The sequence below is a fragment of the Girardinichthys multiradiatus genome, chromosome 21 (assembly GCF_021462225.1).
Source record: "Girardinichthys multiradiatus isolate DD_20200921_A chromosome 21, DD_fGirMul_XY1, whole genome shotgun sequence".
Taxonomy (NCBI): Eukaryota; Metazoa; Chordata; class Actinopteri; order Cyprinodontiformes; family Goodeidae; genus Girardinichthys; species Girardinichthys multiradiatus.
Window position 1 is genome coordinate 23,105,191 of NC_061813.1, and position 17,600 is coordinate 23,122,790.

At 38.9% G+C, this 17,600-nt stretch overlaps 1 protein-coding gene across 5 annotated transcripts in view; it reads right to left on the minus strand.

Annotated features, from left to right (window-relative positions):
• Positions 1-8,323: 8,323 nt before the first annotated feature.
• c21h8orf34 (chromosome 21 C8orf34 homolog) overlaps positions 8,324-17,600 on the minus strand; it is a 112,817-nt gene continuing 103,540 nt past the window's right edge. For 4 of the 5 annotated variants that reach the window (XM_047350496.1, XM_047350498.1, XM_047350497.1 and 1 more), the window contains exons 13-15: positions 16,230-16,326; positions 9,579-9,617; positions 8,324-8,777 (exon numbers count right to left, since the gene is read on the minus strand). In XM_047350496.1, coding sequence (XP_047206452.1) covers positions 8,770-8,777; positions 9,579-9,617; positions 16,230-16,326 — 144 coding nt within the window. In that variant the 3' untranslated portion in view covers positions 8,324-8,769. Of the gene's footprint in view, positions 9,407-9,578; positions 9,618-16,229; positions 16,327-17,600 lie in introns of all 5 variants that reach the window. The other variant, XM_047350495.1, reaches the window with a different exon arrangement.

Below are 17,600 nucleotides of genomic sequence, written 5' to 3' on the forward strand. Positions count from 1 at the left end.
AATGACAAAGCTTAGAGGAATAAGACTTGAGGAATAAGAACAGAAAATCTTATGTTGCTAATTATGTGAGAACCTCCACTTCTCCTGAGAGAACACAACAAATTTTGTCTTAAATTACAGTCACTTTAAAAAGGAGCTATCCAAACCTACCTTTGTCACTGTACTGAAGGGGCCACATAGTGAAGCTTTAATTTTGAGTTTCTACATGCACTATTTGTGTAGCTTAGAGTACATGATTATTCAAGCCTGTAAGACATTGGTGTCAGGTTTCCATTGTATATCATATATACAAACCTGATACTTTCATAGACTGCATAGAAAGTTTACTTATATAGCGCCAATTCACAACAAATGTTGTCTCAAGGCACTTTACAAAAAAATCTATTCAAAACATCAGAAAGTACAAGTGCATACATTCTAAATTGACCAAAGTTATCAAATAATGTAGTCAAGTTCAGTTTATTATTCAAATTGGATAAAAGGTTTTTTGTTTAAATCCAGCAGATTGCATGAACTTGCAGCAACCCCCCATACTGACCGAGCATGTAGCGACAGTAAAATGGAAAACTACCATTTACCAGGAAAAAACCTCCAGCAGGGAATTGAGAAGATGGAGCATATAGACAAAAAACAAGGCAAAAAAAATAATAGGATTTATATTAAAAGTAAAACGTTCATGTCAGTAGTAGCTTCTTTACTGCCATTTAGGAGAGAAACACAGCTGAGCAGATAAACTCTGAGCCAGTTTTCAAGTCTATGGGATGAAAAGAGCACATGTAGTTAGTTGCAGTAGAAGCTCAGCCAATGCCTGTCTAGGAAAGAGAAGGTGTTAAATACTGAAAGACAGGGCCAAGTGTATCATTGGTAGTAGAACATGAAGTTTTTGGCAGCAGTAGCTAAGTCGATACCCCAGGAAGGTATCACAGCGAAACAGAAACTAGACCATAATGCAAAATTGGAGAGTAGTAGGAGAATGTAGCAGAGTAACGAAAAGATTTCATTACCTCTTCCAGCTGCCTAAACTTCCAGCAACATAACTACAGAGATTGTGCAGAATAACCTAAGCCTAGTGTTAAAAGTTAACAGGGTGTCTGACTCACGCACTAAAACTGGGAATTGTTTCCACAGGAGAGGAGCCTGATAACTAAGGATATTTCTAATTTTGGCATTTCTTCCTGGAGGTGAAAGTAAAATCATACAGGTCCTTCTCAAAAAATTAGCATATTGTGATAAAGTTCATTATTTTCTATAATGTAATGATTAAAATTTAATATTCATATATTTTAGATTCATTGCACACTAACTGAAATATTTCAGGTCTTTTATTGTCTTAATACAGATGATTTTGGCATACAGCTCATGAAAACCCAAAATTCCTATCTCACAAAATTAGCATATTTCATCCAACCAATAAAAGAAAAGTGTTTTTAATACAAAAAACGTCAACCTTCAAATAATCATGTACAGTTATGCACTCAATACTTGGTCGGGAATCCTTTTGCAGAAATGACTGCTTCAATGCGGCGTGGCATGGAGGCAATCAGCCTGTGGCACTGCTGAGGTCTTATGGAGGCCCAGGATGCTTCGATAGCGGCCTTTAGCTCATCCAGAGTGTTGGGTCTTGAGTCTCTCAACGTTCTCTTCACAATATCCCACAGATTCTCTATGGGGTTCAGGTCAGGAGAGTTGGCAGGCCAATTGAGCACAGTGATACCATGGTCAGTAAACCATTTACCAGTGGTTTTGGCACTGTGACCAGGTACCAGGTCGTGCTGAAAAATGAAATCTTCATCTCCATAAAGCTTTTCAGCAGATGGAAGCATGAAGTGCTCCAAAATCTCCTGATAGCTAGCTGCATTGACCCTGCCCTTGATAAAACACAGTGGACCAACACCAGCAGCTGACACGGCACCCCAGTCCATCACTGACTGTGGATACTTGACACTGGACTTCTGGAATTTTGGCATTTCCTTCTCCCCAGTCTTCCTCCAGACTCTGGCACCTTGATTTCCGAATGACATGCAGAATTTGCTTTCATCCGAAAAAAGTACTTTGGACCACTGAGCAACAGTCCAGTGCTGCTTCTCTGTAGCCCAGGTCTGGGGAATGCGGCACCTGTAGCCCATTTCCTGCACACGCCTGTGCACGGTGGCTCTGGATGTTTCTACTCCAGACTCAGTCCACTGCTTCCGCAGGTCCCCCAAGGTCTGGAATCGGCCCTTCTCCACAATCTTCCTCAGGGTCCGGTCACCTCTTCTCGTTGTGCAGCGTTTTCTGCCACACTTTTTCCATCCCACAGACTTCCCACTGAGGTGCCTTGATACAGCACTCTGGGAACAGCCTATTCGTTCAGAAATTTCTTTCTGTGTCTTACCCTCTTGCTTGAGGGTGTCAATAGTGGCCTTCTGGACAGCAGTCAGGTCGGCAGTCTTACCCATGATTGGGGTTTTGAGTGATGAACCAGGCTGGGAGTTTTAAAGGCCTCAGGAATCTTTTGCAGGTGTTTAGAGTTAACTCGTTGATTCAGATGATTAGGCTCATAGCTCGTTTAGAGACCCTTTTAATGATATGCTAATTTTGTGAGATAGGAATTTTGGGTTTTCATGAGCTGTATGCCAAAATCATCCGTATTAAGACAATAAAAGACCTGAAATATTTCAGTTAGTGTGCAATGAATCTAAAATATATTAATGTTAAATTTTCATCATGACATTATGGAGAATAATGAACTTTATCACAATATGCTAATTTTTTGAGAAGGACCTGTAGAAACCTGTAAAATATGGAATTAAAATGAAATGTCCTAACAAAAGAAATCCAGGGTTCTTTACTTTATTACCGGAGGCCAATTTATTGCCATCCAGATTTAAGTGACTGCACATAACAGACACATAGGCAAAAGACATAACATTTTTGTTCTCCCCTTCACGCATTAAATAAGACTAAATGTCATTGTTATGTTATTTTACAGCTCTGATGCAGGCAACAATTACACACACGGTTCGACAGAATGGTTTATTAAAAAACACAAGTGGAGGACTTCAGGATTTCTGAATTGGATCAAGAGGAAAGCTGAAGAGAGAAGGTGAATATTAATAGGAGGCAAGTTATTGTTGAATGTGGAAAATAATGAAGGATTGGAGATGTCGCTTACTGTTTGTGGATGAAGGTGGATGTCCGGGGAAGGTGAGTAACTCTGAGTTGACAGGTTTGGGGCATCTGAGAGGCTTTTGCTGGGTGAGCATCTGTATTGGCCTTCTCTAGCATGAGAGTGATGGGAACGCCACAGCAGGCTGAAAGTGGATAGGAAGGTGAACGATTTGTTGTCGAGCCACAGTGTAGCTAGATAGTGGTAGAATTGAGGAGCAGGGAGGAGACTAAGAGCAGCAGCCTGAGGAAAGGTCTTGTAGGAAGTACTCACACCAGAGGAGAACCAGCCTCCAAAGTGGGAACTCAACACTGGCTGTTGGGATAGGACACTGGGAGCAAGGAGGTGAAGGTAAGATCAATAATATAATTTTCCATGAAGGAGTCAGCAAGACCTGGCCTGATTACCCCACTATGTGACTAAACAATCTGGCGTCTCTCTCAGGGAGTCCTGCACCTCTTAAGCACCTCCTGATGATCCTGATGAGCTACAGCTGAGGGGCCGGTCAGTCGCACCCTCCTGGAGAACAGTGAGAAGACAACAGAGACACACCACACAAACCTGCGCACAGCTCAGAGTGTAACACTAAATGTTTCCTATCAGTTAGGGTTACCAAAATTATTTCTATTTGCTAAATGCCAGAAGAACCAGAGACTATTATTACTTTCTACAAACTTAGAACTTAAAATCCATTTATTTAGCATTTGGTAGAATTGCCTTTTAAACTGTATGACTTTGGTCAAACATTTTTTGGTAAGGTTTGCATACACCTTTTCAGCTCCGCTCACAAATTATTTATGGGACTTAAATCAGGACTTGTTAAGGGCCACTCTAAAATGTTGACTTTATCATTAAGACATCATTTTTTTTCCTAATGACACTATTTATTTTATAAAGTGCACCAGCCCCTCCTGCAATTAAACACTCACAATGTGATACTGCCACCCTTGTACTTCACAGTTGGCATGATGTTCTAAGCACTGCAAGCTTTCCCCTTTTTCTTCCAAATTTTCATTATGGGTAATCACTTCAATTTTAGTTCCTTGTCTCTGAGGGCATTTGCAAACTGTACTCTGGCTTTTTGTGTTGCTTTTGGGGTAATGGCTTCTTCCTCTCTGATGAAGTGACCTTTGAGCCCAGGACTTATTTTACTGAGGATAATAACAGTCTCTTACCAGCCTCAGGGAGCAGCTTCACAAAGTCTTCTGCTTTTGTTCTGAGGTGTATACACACAATTCCACCTAAACACATTCATCTCTCGGACACAGAATGTGTATTCTTCCCTGAAGGTGTGATAATTGGACATTGGCATAGTGTTTATACTCTAAAATAATTGTTTAAACAGCTGAATACAGCTCCTTCAGGTATCTGGAAACCTAAGATGAACAAGACTTGTAGAAATAGACAATGTTTCTTATGATGTCTTGGTGGATTTCTTTCAAATTGTTTTTGCATAATGTCGCACAAGGAAGAAGTGTGTTTGAGTAGTTTCCTTAAAATACATCCACAGGTTTGCCTCTAATTTACTCAAATGTTTCTAACCAGAATCAAACAAAGTCATTTAAGCTTTTCCAAATTATTTAAGGGCATATTAATGTTCATGTATGTAAATGTCTGACTTTGAAAATGTAATAAAAATAAATCTCTTGCTCACCATTTTGGCATTTAGGAAATTAATAATCTTAGTGATCCAAACTATCCTGAAATAGGAAACATTTTGTGTTATATCAGACAGTGAGGAAAAAGGGTAATGGTTTTATACATTCAGTGTGTAGATGATCCATATAAAATTACAAGACATCCAAACATATTAGGACATTTGGCTTCCAAAATAAAGTGTAAATTATATGATTAATTTCTTTCTCACCTCACACACACCTTACTACTTGTCCACACAAATATTTCTCAACACTTTAAGCTACAAATGACACTGAGTGTCCATTTCCTCAAAGTGAACCCTTCCTTCCACAATAACTTTATTTGTGCTGTATGTTTGGATAAATTCCAATCTGTTCAGTTGTAAATCAAGACCTGGGTCAGTCAGCTGACTATTGATGGTGGTCCGGCTCTCCCATTTAGAAACAGTGACGCCTGACTTTCTCCCTGGGTGGCCCTTACAGTGGCTCCCAATAGCCCTGTGTATAAAATCTGTTCATACACTGAAAAAGATATCTCCAGAGAAATGCTTTTAAAGAAACAAAACCTAATCTGGTTCTAGCATGCAGCATGTAACTAATATCATTCAGCTGTAACTGACTGATATATCAGCAGTATGAAACCAGCAATTATCCCTGTGATAATTCAGAGAATCATGGCTGTCCCCACCATTTCTCATCAGATTCTTGCTTTTGTGTGACATCTGCGGCAGTAAGCGAATTCCTCATATTTCAAATTTACTTGTGTTTCTCTAGAACTCTTAAGTCTTCATATTTAGCTGACATAAAAATGAAAGACTGGCGGAGATATATGAGCTTAAAGATAGTATTTATTGTTAGGCAGAGTTTACATGCTGGCGATCTGCGGGACAACAGCAGATGGCAAACATCCCAAGCGCATTTTAGAGAAATGGAAATGGGAAAACTGTATTAAGCAATGTGGCACATTTCTCTTTTATGGGAGGAAAATATTGTTTATAGTGTTATAAAGATTATATCAAGGCACCACTGCAACTAAATAATGCCATGTCCTGAAAATCTTGCACATAACGTCTAACCACATCCCTTTTTTAATGAGAACACTAAGTGCTTATTTACATGAGATATTGCTCTACATAGCATATTTTACTGGGTGAGGTTTTAAGTGATCAGTCTTCTCACACATCCTTAGGAGTCACCCATAGTGAAATAGGACTCAACTTCTGAGGAGGTTGTTGACCACATCCCGAGGGACGGTCTAAAAAAAAAGTTGGGGAAATCTCACCACATCTCAGTAGGTTTTGAATGAAGGGATCAGGCCATGTCCATGATGTGTTTGTCTGTGTGTCTCTGGAGCTGACGTCTCCTGTGTAACCCTCAAGACAACCACAGTTTAACAGACGTATGCCCAGGAAAACACACAGGAGCAGTGTAGTCATGGACAGAATCCATTTCTCATCCTCTGTCAGCACCTCAACATGAGTAAGAAACAAATTGATGGAGCAGAACCAAGCTCAAATAAAACCAAGTAATCAACTTTGGTCTTTATATAATAAAAAAAAAAAATGGTCTAGTCTGTAAGGGGAAAATAATTTAAGGTCTTATTTGGAAGCTGTAAATAGAAACAGAAAGAATTTGTTAAATGTAGGAAGTTGGAGTAACTTTAAAAATGTAACTATTTCCACCAAGAAACAAAGTAAATCTGGTATCTAATTGCAAGTTCAACTGGTAAATCTTCAAAGGAGCCACAATTGTTCAGAAGTAAAGAAAATAAACACCCTTTCATTTAAGACTATGCATCCACTCAGTTACATAGTGTAAAACTGAAAAACATATTTTTTGTTACATTATATCACAAAATCATTCAATCAAATCAGTTTTATTTGCCTTTAATCTTATAACAAGTGGCATGCAACAAAGCAAGCATTGAACAATGATTATCACTCTGGTAGTTCTGGTTTTAAAATTGTGGTAGTATTTGCCTGATAGCGGCTGTCCTAAAAGTTAATAAAGAGGATGTAGATGTAGGATGAAGAGTCTGAAAATGTTCTGTGCCATGTTCCTGTAGTTGTTCTGTATGGAGGTTAGGTACACTCCAGTTACCTATTCAGCTCCCCTCACTAGCTTCTGCAGGTCTATCTTGTTTGCAGCTGCTGTACCGTTAATGATCCTAATGGAGTTTTTCAATGGGGTGAGGGCATCATGTGAAGGAGTCCAGTCAGAAGTTCAGAATCCAGAGATAAGAGGCAGTGTTTTCAAGAGAAGTGGAAGAGGTTTCTTGATAAGTCTCTGGAGGTGGATAGTATTAAACAACAAGCTAAAGTCAGTATACAGAATTTTGGCATCGGTCTCCTAATTGTCTGGATAACTGTCTACTTTGGCTGGTGGGTATTACTTCCTTAATGGAAAAGTTGGTGCAGATTAGGAATACAGGGAAGCTGGCTGCAATATAATAATGTTAGTATATTACAAGATGCTAATATAACTCATCTGATTCAGACAACACTGTAAACACATTTTTTCTTTACATTTGTGCTTTCCTTAAATTCTTCATGTCCTTCTTTGACTTGCAGTTGTACTGATTTGATCTGGGACTAAGGATCAATTCCTTTTTATTCCTTCACCCCACTCCATAGTCCTAGCCCAACCCATACACTCAACAAGAAATGGACATGCTCTCCTAATCCATTTAGTGGACATACGTCCTGTGGTGAAAGAGTTAAACGTACAACTTTCTGCCCCTACAATTGGGAATGTTTTAGGCAAAACGAAAGGGTAACATTGCACCTTCATATATACTAACCAATGTGTATTTGCAGGCATTTTCTCAGCTGAAATACTTTTGTTGTCATAAAAAAAATACCAAAAATGTTTAACTTAAAATATAAATTTCTTCATGTAAAGATCTCACTGTCAATCAAATTTAGTTGAGATATAATGATGGTAATGTTTTAATAAATATTGTCACTTCTTTTCAACAAGCAAAGAAAGTAAAACTTATCTCAACAAGTAAAACATAGGGAAAAAATGAAATGTCTTGTCTGGTGTATTGCAGTGTATCACACCTGAATATGCGTTATGGTTATTCTTCCCTATAAACCACAAGCAAATAACACATGCGCACCTTTATAGCATGTTTCATAACAGATGACTTGACACATATGGGCATGGTCATATGTACATATCAGGAATTGGAAACTAATCATGTGCTAGGTTCTTGAAGTGGCTTTTTATTTCTATGAGAAATACTTATACATCTACTGTTTAAACATTAACTGCCAACTGTTTTACCATTTACCATTTACTAAATGTAATTCCTTTGGTAGGGTTTGAATGGGATCCTTGTGTTGGTTCAAGGTCTGTTAGTAAATTTAAATGATCAACTTGTCCATTTACCAAGTCTCCTTTGTACCATATTTAGTTAAATACAGCTTGTTTAAGATGACTGCACTGCATTTTGAACCTATTTTAAACAGAACTGAAAATTGTAAGAAAATTGGTTGTTGGAAAGCTTTTAAAACAGGGACCACAACAGAACGAGTGCACTAAAACATTTTAATTTAACAGCATTCCATGTATTTCCTTCTACATCTTATTATCTATTTGAAAAGCACAAATTCTTTTAACAGTCCATGTCGATAAACACGTTAATTATGTGGGTATGCTGTCCTGGCAATGCAAATCTGCACTAGGCCAAAAAAAGGGGTCCATGAGGAACAAAATGCATCTTGTCTCCATACACGAGTTCAATATCATGCTTCAAAGCAAACAAAAATAAACAGCATATCTCTTAGTTTCAAGTAATGTTTTCTTAGTTCAACATTCGGTTACAGTACAATGTTTATGAAACAGGGTGAAAAAGTATACAATCTTTTGTGTTATTTTAATTCATACTCTTTATAAAAATAATTATCTTTGAACAGTTATTCAAAATATCCAGTGTTTTGCATAATTGTTTAATTGGATCAGGTCCTCTGGTCTTTGTCACTATAGGCCTGTGAAAAACAAAACACAAACACATCAGTCTCCTGGAAACCCGAATGAGCCACATTAAGCCACTAATAGTAATAATAACTGATGTAATTACAATAAAAGAGCTATTTAATATTTGAATAGAAAAAAATGTGAGGTGGAAAATGAGGCAGTTCAGTGGAGGTTCCAGTCTCCAGATTTTACAATATGGAAGAGTTCTGGGACAGCACTGAGCTTTGAGTTTGGTTGCTGTAGCAATGCTCTGGCCTCTCTGATAGCCAAGCAGCAGCAAAACAGCAGCAGCCAGTTCTCTGATCTCCCTCCAGACTGGCACACTCACACTGGGAACTGTGGGCACCTCTCAAGCCACAAGAAGGAGAGCCACAGACAACCTCAAACCAGACAGACTTTCTCCTTCTCCCAAATGTTGATGCTGGGAGTCGACGCCGTCTGCCGCGTGTAAACTCAGAACCAAAGTGACTTAATGGAACCAAGCATCAGTGTTCCCCGCACCACACACGAGCAGCCTCCACCAATCACGTTTGAGAGCCTCTGTGTCCTCCATTTAGCCTGTGACGGTAATCCACTGGGCCATAAATGAAGGTGGAGGCCTCTACGGTCAACCTTCGGCCATTACTTGGGTATCATGTGGCTCCACAAATGAGGTCATGTAAAGATGCAGAAACTCATTTTAAGACGGTAGCTTAAATTAGCACAAGCATTTAAGCATTGGTTGTCTTTTTGTAGTTTAAAAAATAAAACATATTTAGAAGTCAGTGTGACTGATTTTAGGCTGTGATTCCTCAAACAACAAAGATCCTTACCTGAAAACACGGATCTTTTGTTGGCATCCCGTAAACTACCTGAGAAAAAAAGAAACACACCAGAGCTCGTTATGCTAAGGAATAGCGTGGGGAATATATTTTTTTGTGCTCTTATAAGGGGAATATGAGAAAAGACATATCACCTTAAAAGAAGGCATTACACAGCTTGATTTCTTTACCCATACTTTTCAATGGTTTTTTCTAGTTGAGAATGACATAAAGGTTCTCATGCAGATATTAAAATACCACTGGTACACGGTTTCCAGGACCTCCATGAGAATTTCTTTCCTATGTAAAAGAAATCATGGTGCTACTGTGCTTTTAGTACTTGCCAAAAGGTTTTTTTTACTTCCGCTTACCTGGCCTTCCTATCACAATACTACTTCTATGGGCCTCACATTTGCTCCAAGATGTTTCTTTATTGGCTTTGGAAAGTCCCTATAAATATGGGAGGTATTTTTGCACCTCCACCATGAGTTTGAGAATTACCTTGGAGGGGTAAGCACAACCATTGCTTCTTAGCAGCGTGAGAGCATGCAGATGGTGGGGGTAGTTTATCCATTAGTGCAGTCAGAAGCAATCATGCACACAAAATCCAAAATTAGTCATTCAATGCTGCTCTGAAAAAAAATTATATCATAAACCTATGAGCCGCTGCTTGTGCTTTTTTCCACTTCTGATCATTAAATATGATGCCAGGGCTTCTCTTTGAAAATGCTACAAATACAATGCCATTTGAACAATACCCCAAAAGCCCCACAACTTTGTTTATTGAGCGTCACCTCAACTTGGAGCAGAGAGCGTACAGATCTCTATTTACTGTAAGAAGTCTGATCATTGCACTGTAATTACTGACATAGGGATGGATTGTTATTTTTAGCTTCTTGGTGATATCATCAGGTGTTGATGCACCCTACCTCTGAATTTTCCAGTTATGTAGCTTTTACTGTAGATGCATCTGCTGTGATTCCGTTTCAGTGTGGACAAAATTGTGTCTCTTCCCATCTTGTCAAAATTCACACTTTTAATTTCTTGCAACATGATTGATTTTAAGTATTTGGAAACAAGCTGACTTCCTTTAGTTAACCAGCCAAGGCTTAGTTTCGAGGTGTACATATGAGTTTCTCTCCTGCTGGGAGCCCTAATTCGGAGGGAGCACAGTGTGTATGATCTATTAAGCCTTACCAAGGCATTGTTTTTACAGTTTGGGGATCACCAATCCCAGTTTCTGCAGCTTGGGGATAATCTTTCAGTCGCAACTATGGTGCCATGAAGTTATTATAAACTACTTGAAGAGTTGCCAGAGCAGATTGGGCATGACCAGGCTGTGTCCTTGGCATAAGTCAATTCCTCTTTTAAACTTTCAGGTGACAACCAATGCTAGTGCAAGTGGGGTAAACTTCACAAATAAACTCTCACTGCGCCTACCAGTTTTTTCAAAGCAACACCCAGGAACGGAATATGCTGTTACAACGATAATGAGCCATCACCATCTCACAGTCAGGAAACTATCATGCTACAGCTAAGACAAATAAAGCTTTATTGAATTAAATTGGGAACAAACTGTTCTTGATGCACCCCAAAAAACCATGTAGAAACCATTTACTTCTTGGCTGATTTTCAATGTCATGACGTGGTGTTAGAATGAAGGCAGCCTAACAGGGTGTAAAATAAGAATGGCAGAAGCGCACACATTTGTAATTTGTTGGCAAGGATTTAAGTTCAACAAATATGCAACTGGGTTATCTGAAACAAAACATTCTGTGTGTTTCTTTTAAAGACTTTAATGATGTTTAACCTCGAACAACTAACACTGTAACATTTCCAGCAAACCTGTTTGTGATAACTGGCAAATAAAATAAGACAAACCACTTGTGAACACAGTAAATAATGAATACTATGAAGGCTCTACAAAAACAAACAAAAACTATTCTTTTTACTGTGCATAACATGTATTTACAAATGTGTGGGCTTTACAAAAGTAGCAGATTTTACACACAGCAGGGGTGAATAAAAGAGAACATTTCATGTGTAATGCGGCATATGTGGTCGACACTTTGTGGAAGTTTGTAGAATAACAGGAAATAACTTTGGATTTTCCACAATTATGCAGTTCTCACTTTTGGACACATCGACTGTGATTCTGTGTCGAGGGTTGAATGCACTAATGATGTGAAGTGATGTTTTACTGAGAAAACCAGTGTTTGGAAGAACATTCATTTCCCCCTTTCTTGCCAGAATAAACAAATCAAAAGTGCTTTGATTTCATTTGTTGCAACAGGATATTGATTTTGAGTTTTTGGAAATACTTCCAAACAAAACACAGGATTTATTTCTGATGTTACCTTGTTTGTTGATCAAGTATCCTCCTGTACACTAGTTATGGAATTTAAATAAATTTGACCACGTATCTTTTTCTTATGAATTATAACATTGTACATATTTACAGTATTGTACTGAAGTCGACCCTCATTTCTTTATGTTTTGTATCCAAAAAGCCAGACTTTCTCGTCATATTTTAAAGTAGTCTTGATTAATAGTTTTCCAGACTTCCTACAATTTTTCTCTGGGCTTCAATTGCAAAAATGGATTTCCTCCTGCCACACATCCATAAAGGCCAGACTTGTGTTGTACATTTAGGTTGTAATGGTCCTGCCAAGAGATTATCCCATGGGAGTTGTGGATCTCTGCAACTCCTCTAGGGTTGCCATGGCCCTCTTGGCCTTCTGAACGCAATTGTTGAATTTATGTAAAATACCGTAATATAGCACTTTAGCGCCAATGAGGTGAATATCTGAAAACTTGCAATAAAATAGATGGACCAACTGAAGAATGAAGCTTCTCTTTGTCATGGCAAAAAATAAGTTATGCAATAAAAAACCTAGCTGAATCTGGACTGATATAATATTAGAGAAGAAAAAGAAACACCAGGCACATGTGCCCATATACAGCTGCTGTCATTACAACATTGGCATGAACAGATGATGCATAGCAAGCTTTATAAAGAATATATCTGTTATCAACTGACGGACAGTTGCCTTGTTTGATACTGCCATCTCACTTTAAAAAAGGGTTTTCAGCAAGTCACAGAGTTGAAATGACCAAGATGCAGCATAGAGCAGCATGTCAGTCTCAAATCCCTTTTATCTATTTATTAACATCACCTTAAAAGATTACAAGCAAGTCTGACTGCTTGGGGTAACATAAATTAGGGGGAGGTGAAACCTTTCCACAGTAATGCATCTGACCCAGAAAACTGAAAACATAAAGCTTTCAGGTACGGGTGTCACAACCCAATGAAGCATAAAAATTGCTCTGGAAAACACTACAGAATCTGATTAAAGAGTTGAATATGTCTTCTAAAGACCATATTCATGTTTTCCCTTGACTAATAACATCCTTCTCATGTACTCACACAAAGACATACAAACCAGATTTGAGCGAACAGTCCTGTGGGGCTTCTCTCACGCCATAAGGTGCTTTGTCACGTCTTGTGGCTGCTGGGTTTCTCTCTCTTAGTCTCTGAGCCACATCTAATTCAATGTGTGCTTAATATCCTTTCTCAACATGCCACCATCACTGCCAAGGGCTCAAAATAGGCCCCCAGGGACTTTTAGGAAAACCTATCCATTTATTGTGCAAGCTACGCATTTGGCAAAACAACGACCCTGCAGAGAAACTTGTCAGAGGGGTAATATTTCCATGTGACAACCACTCGCCTGCTTGATCTTTCCTTTGGTTGAAATTCTTGTGTCATAACGTCAGTGAGAGCTATCCTTTCGAGTCCCACATGCAGTTAATTTTCAGTTTGAGTAGCTGATCTTTGTTTACTGTGAAAACATGGTTGCACTTAATTCAAGGACAATTGTTATTTTGTGCATTCATCATTTTTTGGACTCATTCATTAACAAACCAAAGTCGTTACACAATGTCAATGTGGAGTTGCTGGTCTGGCTGATGGTTTAAGCTGGTATACAGTGCTTTACAAAAGTAGTTTTTCAGATTTTGTCATGTTACAACCACAAACGTCATTGTATTTTAATGAGATTTTATGTGACAGACATCCAAACTAGTGCAGAATTGTAAGGCCAAAGGAAAATTTGCATTGCAATGTGCAAGATACAAACAAGTGTGGCACCCATTTGTATTCAGCCCCCTTTACTCTGATACCAAAAAATAAAATCCAGTGCAACCAATTTTGTTTAGAAATCAACCTAATAAGTAAATACAGTCAGTGGTTTTCAGAGGGCCTCCAAAGTATTTTAGTGAACAAAGAGCATCATGAAGACCGAGGAACACAGGAGACAGGTTAGAGATAAAGTTGTGGACAAGTTTAAAGCAGAGTTAGAATGTAAAACAAAATCCCAAGCCTTGAATATCTCAAAGGGCACTTTTCGTTTGAAAATGAAAATATGAGACATGTGCAAAATCTACAAAGACATGGCCATCTACATAGGTCAATATGTTTAGCATTATTCAGAGAAGCAGCCAATAGGCCCTTAGTAACTCTGGATTTGCTGGAGAGATCCACGGCTAAGGTGGGAGAATCTGTTGATGGGTCAGCTATTAGTCATGCTCTCCATAAGTCTGCCTTTATAGAAGCTGAATTGTTAAATAAAATCCAAAATAATTCCCCTCAGACTTTTGCCCCTGTGGAACAAGGTGCTATAGTTAGATGAAACTAAAATTGTTTTTGAACGGCATCCAAAACACTGTGAGAACTCGACTCTAAACAACAACCCTTCACGGTGAAAGATGGAGGTGACATCATCATGGTATCGGGATGCTTTTCTTCCCAAATGAGAATTAGTGGTGAGTTTTGAAAACTGATGTTCCCAGAGGAGGCAGACAAAAATTCGCCCTCTTGGTGGAACATGCCTAAGCAGCGGAGCAGATGCACCATATAGTGCTAACAGACTCTTTTAGACTACTTCATATTTACCTTAAACTCCTGCTAGCCCTAACGTAGCTGAGAAACTTATCAAGGACCATACTGGAAGCAATGTGCTGCTCTCTAGTGGTCAGAACAGGAACTGCATTTGGTTGCGATATTGCCATATGACACTTAATTTGCAACACTATGCTGATGGACCAGCAGTGACTATACCAAAAAACCTCATGTAATTCGATTTCCAAGTCATTTTTCAGCAATACCAGGATCAATAAAATACCTACATATCTGACACTGAAACTTTTGTATAGTGCCATTATGTCCAATGTTGCTAATTTACATCATTTCTAAGTTTATACCTATTGTATGGGCTATATTCAAAAGAACAGGTTGTACTCAGTTTGTGACTGCTTGAAACCTAAGACATGATTATTTTTTCATATAATTGTAAATACATTTAGGCAGTTAGGGGTTGGTTTTTGATGCAACCATCTAGTCATTCGACATTTCGGCCTAGACCATATAGTACATGCTTCCACTTTTATCTCTGCCCCCTTTCCTGTCACGTTGCTTTAAATAAAGGAAACTAGCAACATAAAAACCTTTTTTAAAGTCAGCCTCTAGATGTTTAAGGTTGGTAGAGTCATGCAGTAAAAGACTAGGGATTATTTCTGTCGGTGAATCACATAAAATCTTGTATAAAAAAATGCTATGATTTATGGTTAGACAAAATGCGAAAAAGTTCAATACTTTTGGAAGACACTGTAGGCTTCAAGTGTCTGACAACATGATAAACTAACTAATTGAAGAGTCATAAATAAATGTTTAGAAAGTAAGACCCACCCAGTTTTAAAGTCATTAAGGCCTTACTTTTAAATCCACTACCAGGGCAGGTGTTGCCCTTACAGTCTCAGCAATAAGGCCCTAAAACAGCCTTCTCCGTGTGCTTTTTGTTTGCTTAAATAAATCTGTTCTCTTGAAGAATTAAGCCCTGGAGAAAGACCTTAAATAATGTTGACATATATCATTTTTCATTGAAAGAGGGCTCAGGCTGTAAATTCTTACACATATCTCAAAGAATCACAGATGCTTAGCTAAACGTTAACCAGCGCTAAACCAAGCATCTGACAGCTCCAGTTGGATCACAGAGAACTGAGAGGTACTTGGTTTCCAGCTGCCGAGGCCCTGACTGTTGGAGTGTAACGCCGTATGCATCTGTCTGATTTATGAACCAGAATATTCGAGGAGGGCTGATCTCATTCGAAGCTCGTGGATTTGGGCTTGTTGTGGTGTAGCCAGAACTTTACTGTGAACGATTTATAATCTTCAACAACAATCGCTCACATCGATTGACTAGATCTTGATAGAGACATATTGCAAATGATGTCAAAAAAGGAAAATTTACATGAAAACCTTTCCACCCTTGTTATAATCCCCAACAGTGAAATATGGAAATATTCTGCTCGTGTTCCAGCTAAAAATTTACAATTGGTAATTTTGTTTTGCTACTTTAATCCATTGGTAATGTTTTAGGGCCAAGTGACATTTTGAAATAAACCTCAGATCATAAGAAAACAAAAATAAAGGAGCTGCAAGAAGGTAAAATCATTATAGGAGCACATTTGTCAGCTGATGATTCACATGGGAGACCAGGAACTGCGCAAACCTGTGAATAACTGCTTCCTTTTGGAACAGTAGCCTTGATCAACATACAAGCAACTGAATGCATCAAGAAGCAAAAAAGAAGGTAGGCAACTCACTCTTATCCTGTTCAGGAGGCTCCATGATGTCACTGTCTGTGTCACTGGGAATATGCCAGGGCTGTCTGATGGCCTGGAGCTGCTGGTAAAACTCATCCTGAAATAGGGAAAAAGACATAACACAGGAGAATTGATGCGAGTCAGAAATATGGATGCTAGGAGAGAGACTGTTATTTGCCAAAGTATTTCAGTTTGTCGGGCCACGCATATTAAAAGCCATAATTAAAGTCAAAAAGACATATGGCTTAAGTAAGCACTAAATTGTAAACATTAGGGCTAAAACCAAGTTTCAAAAAATAGCTGAGGTTCAGTGCAAATGTAAAGAAACCCCTCAATGCTACATTGCTGTGAAAATTCTGAGTTATGGATTTGATCAGCTGGTCTCTCAATGCAATTGATCAAATTTTCTCGACGAGAAGACAGGGTGAAGGGGAACCCTCTTGTCCAGACGGGACATTTTTCTCCGGATACACGATGGACTCCTGGCAGAAGTGGAGGATTGTGTGTCTGTCGATATTGTCAGTCGAGGATGTCGAAGATGTGTACACAATTGGATGTTTGATAACAGGATTTATGCTTTTTGGAGTTGGCGGTTACCTGGCATATCAAGAAATTAAAAAAACTTCGGCAGCTGTTGTGGCCATTGTAAGGCTGCCTGGCATGTATGATGGGATCTGCAGAGCGATCAACACTCAGACTGAGATGTTACATGAGCTGAATCGCAGACTGGATGTAATCCTTACACAGGATCGCAGGCAGGTTGCGGTTCCTGGACTCAGGGGTGAAATGGGATAAATCTTGGAGAAAGTTGTTCACTCAGATCTGGCGGAAAAGACCTGGAATTTGGCTGATTGAGAAGCACCAGCAAGACTCTCAAGGCTGACAGAAAATTAAGAGTCAGCCTAATCCAAATAATTATTGTTTTTCTGAATTTGGCTCCCCTGCACGGCCTTGATGGCTGGCTATCTTCAACTTCTCCTGGAAGTTATGTAAACATGATGCTGTGCTCCCTCCGCCCCCTCCCTTCCCTAAGGACATCTGTGGACCTGCTCAGAACTGTGCGGCCGTTTGATGAACATTACATCGTATCATCAAGGACAATGGCCTCTGTGACAGTGCTTCACGGACTTACTTTGCACACACTCACATGCACACACACACATGCTAAAGATAAACATATGCACCCCTTCACACCGCCTTCACCGAATCCCCTGCTTGATGTTGTTTCGTATATATGTTGCTTCTTTGTGCTGTGTTTTTTTTTGCATTCTCAAACTGTATCCTGTTAAGGATAACGTGTGAAATATGATTTTTTTCTTCTTACCTAATTTGGTCTCTTTTCTCATCTACCTAAATATGTGATTTCATTAC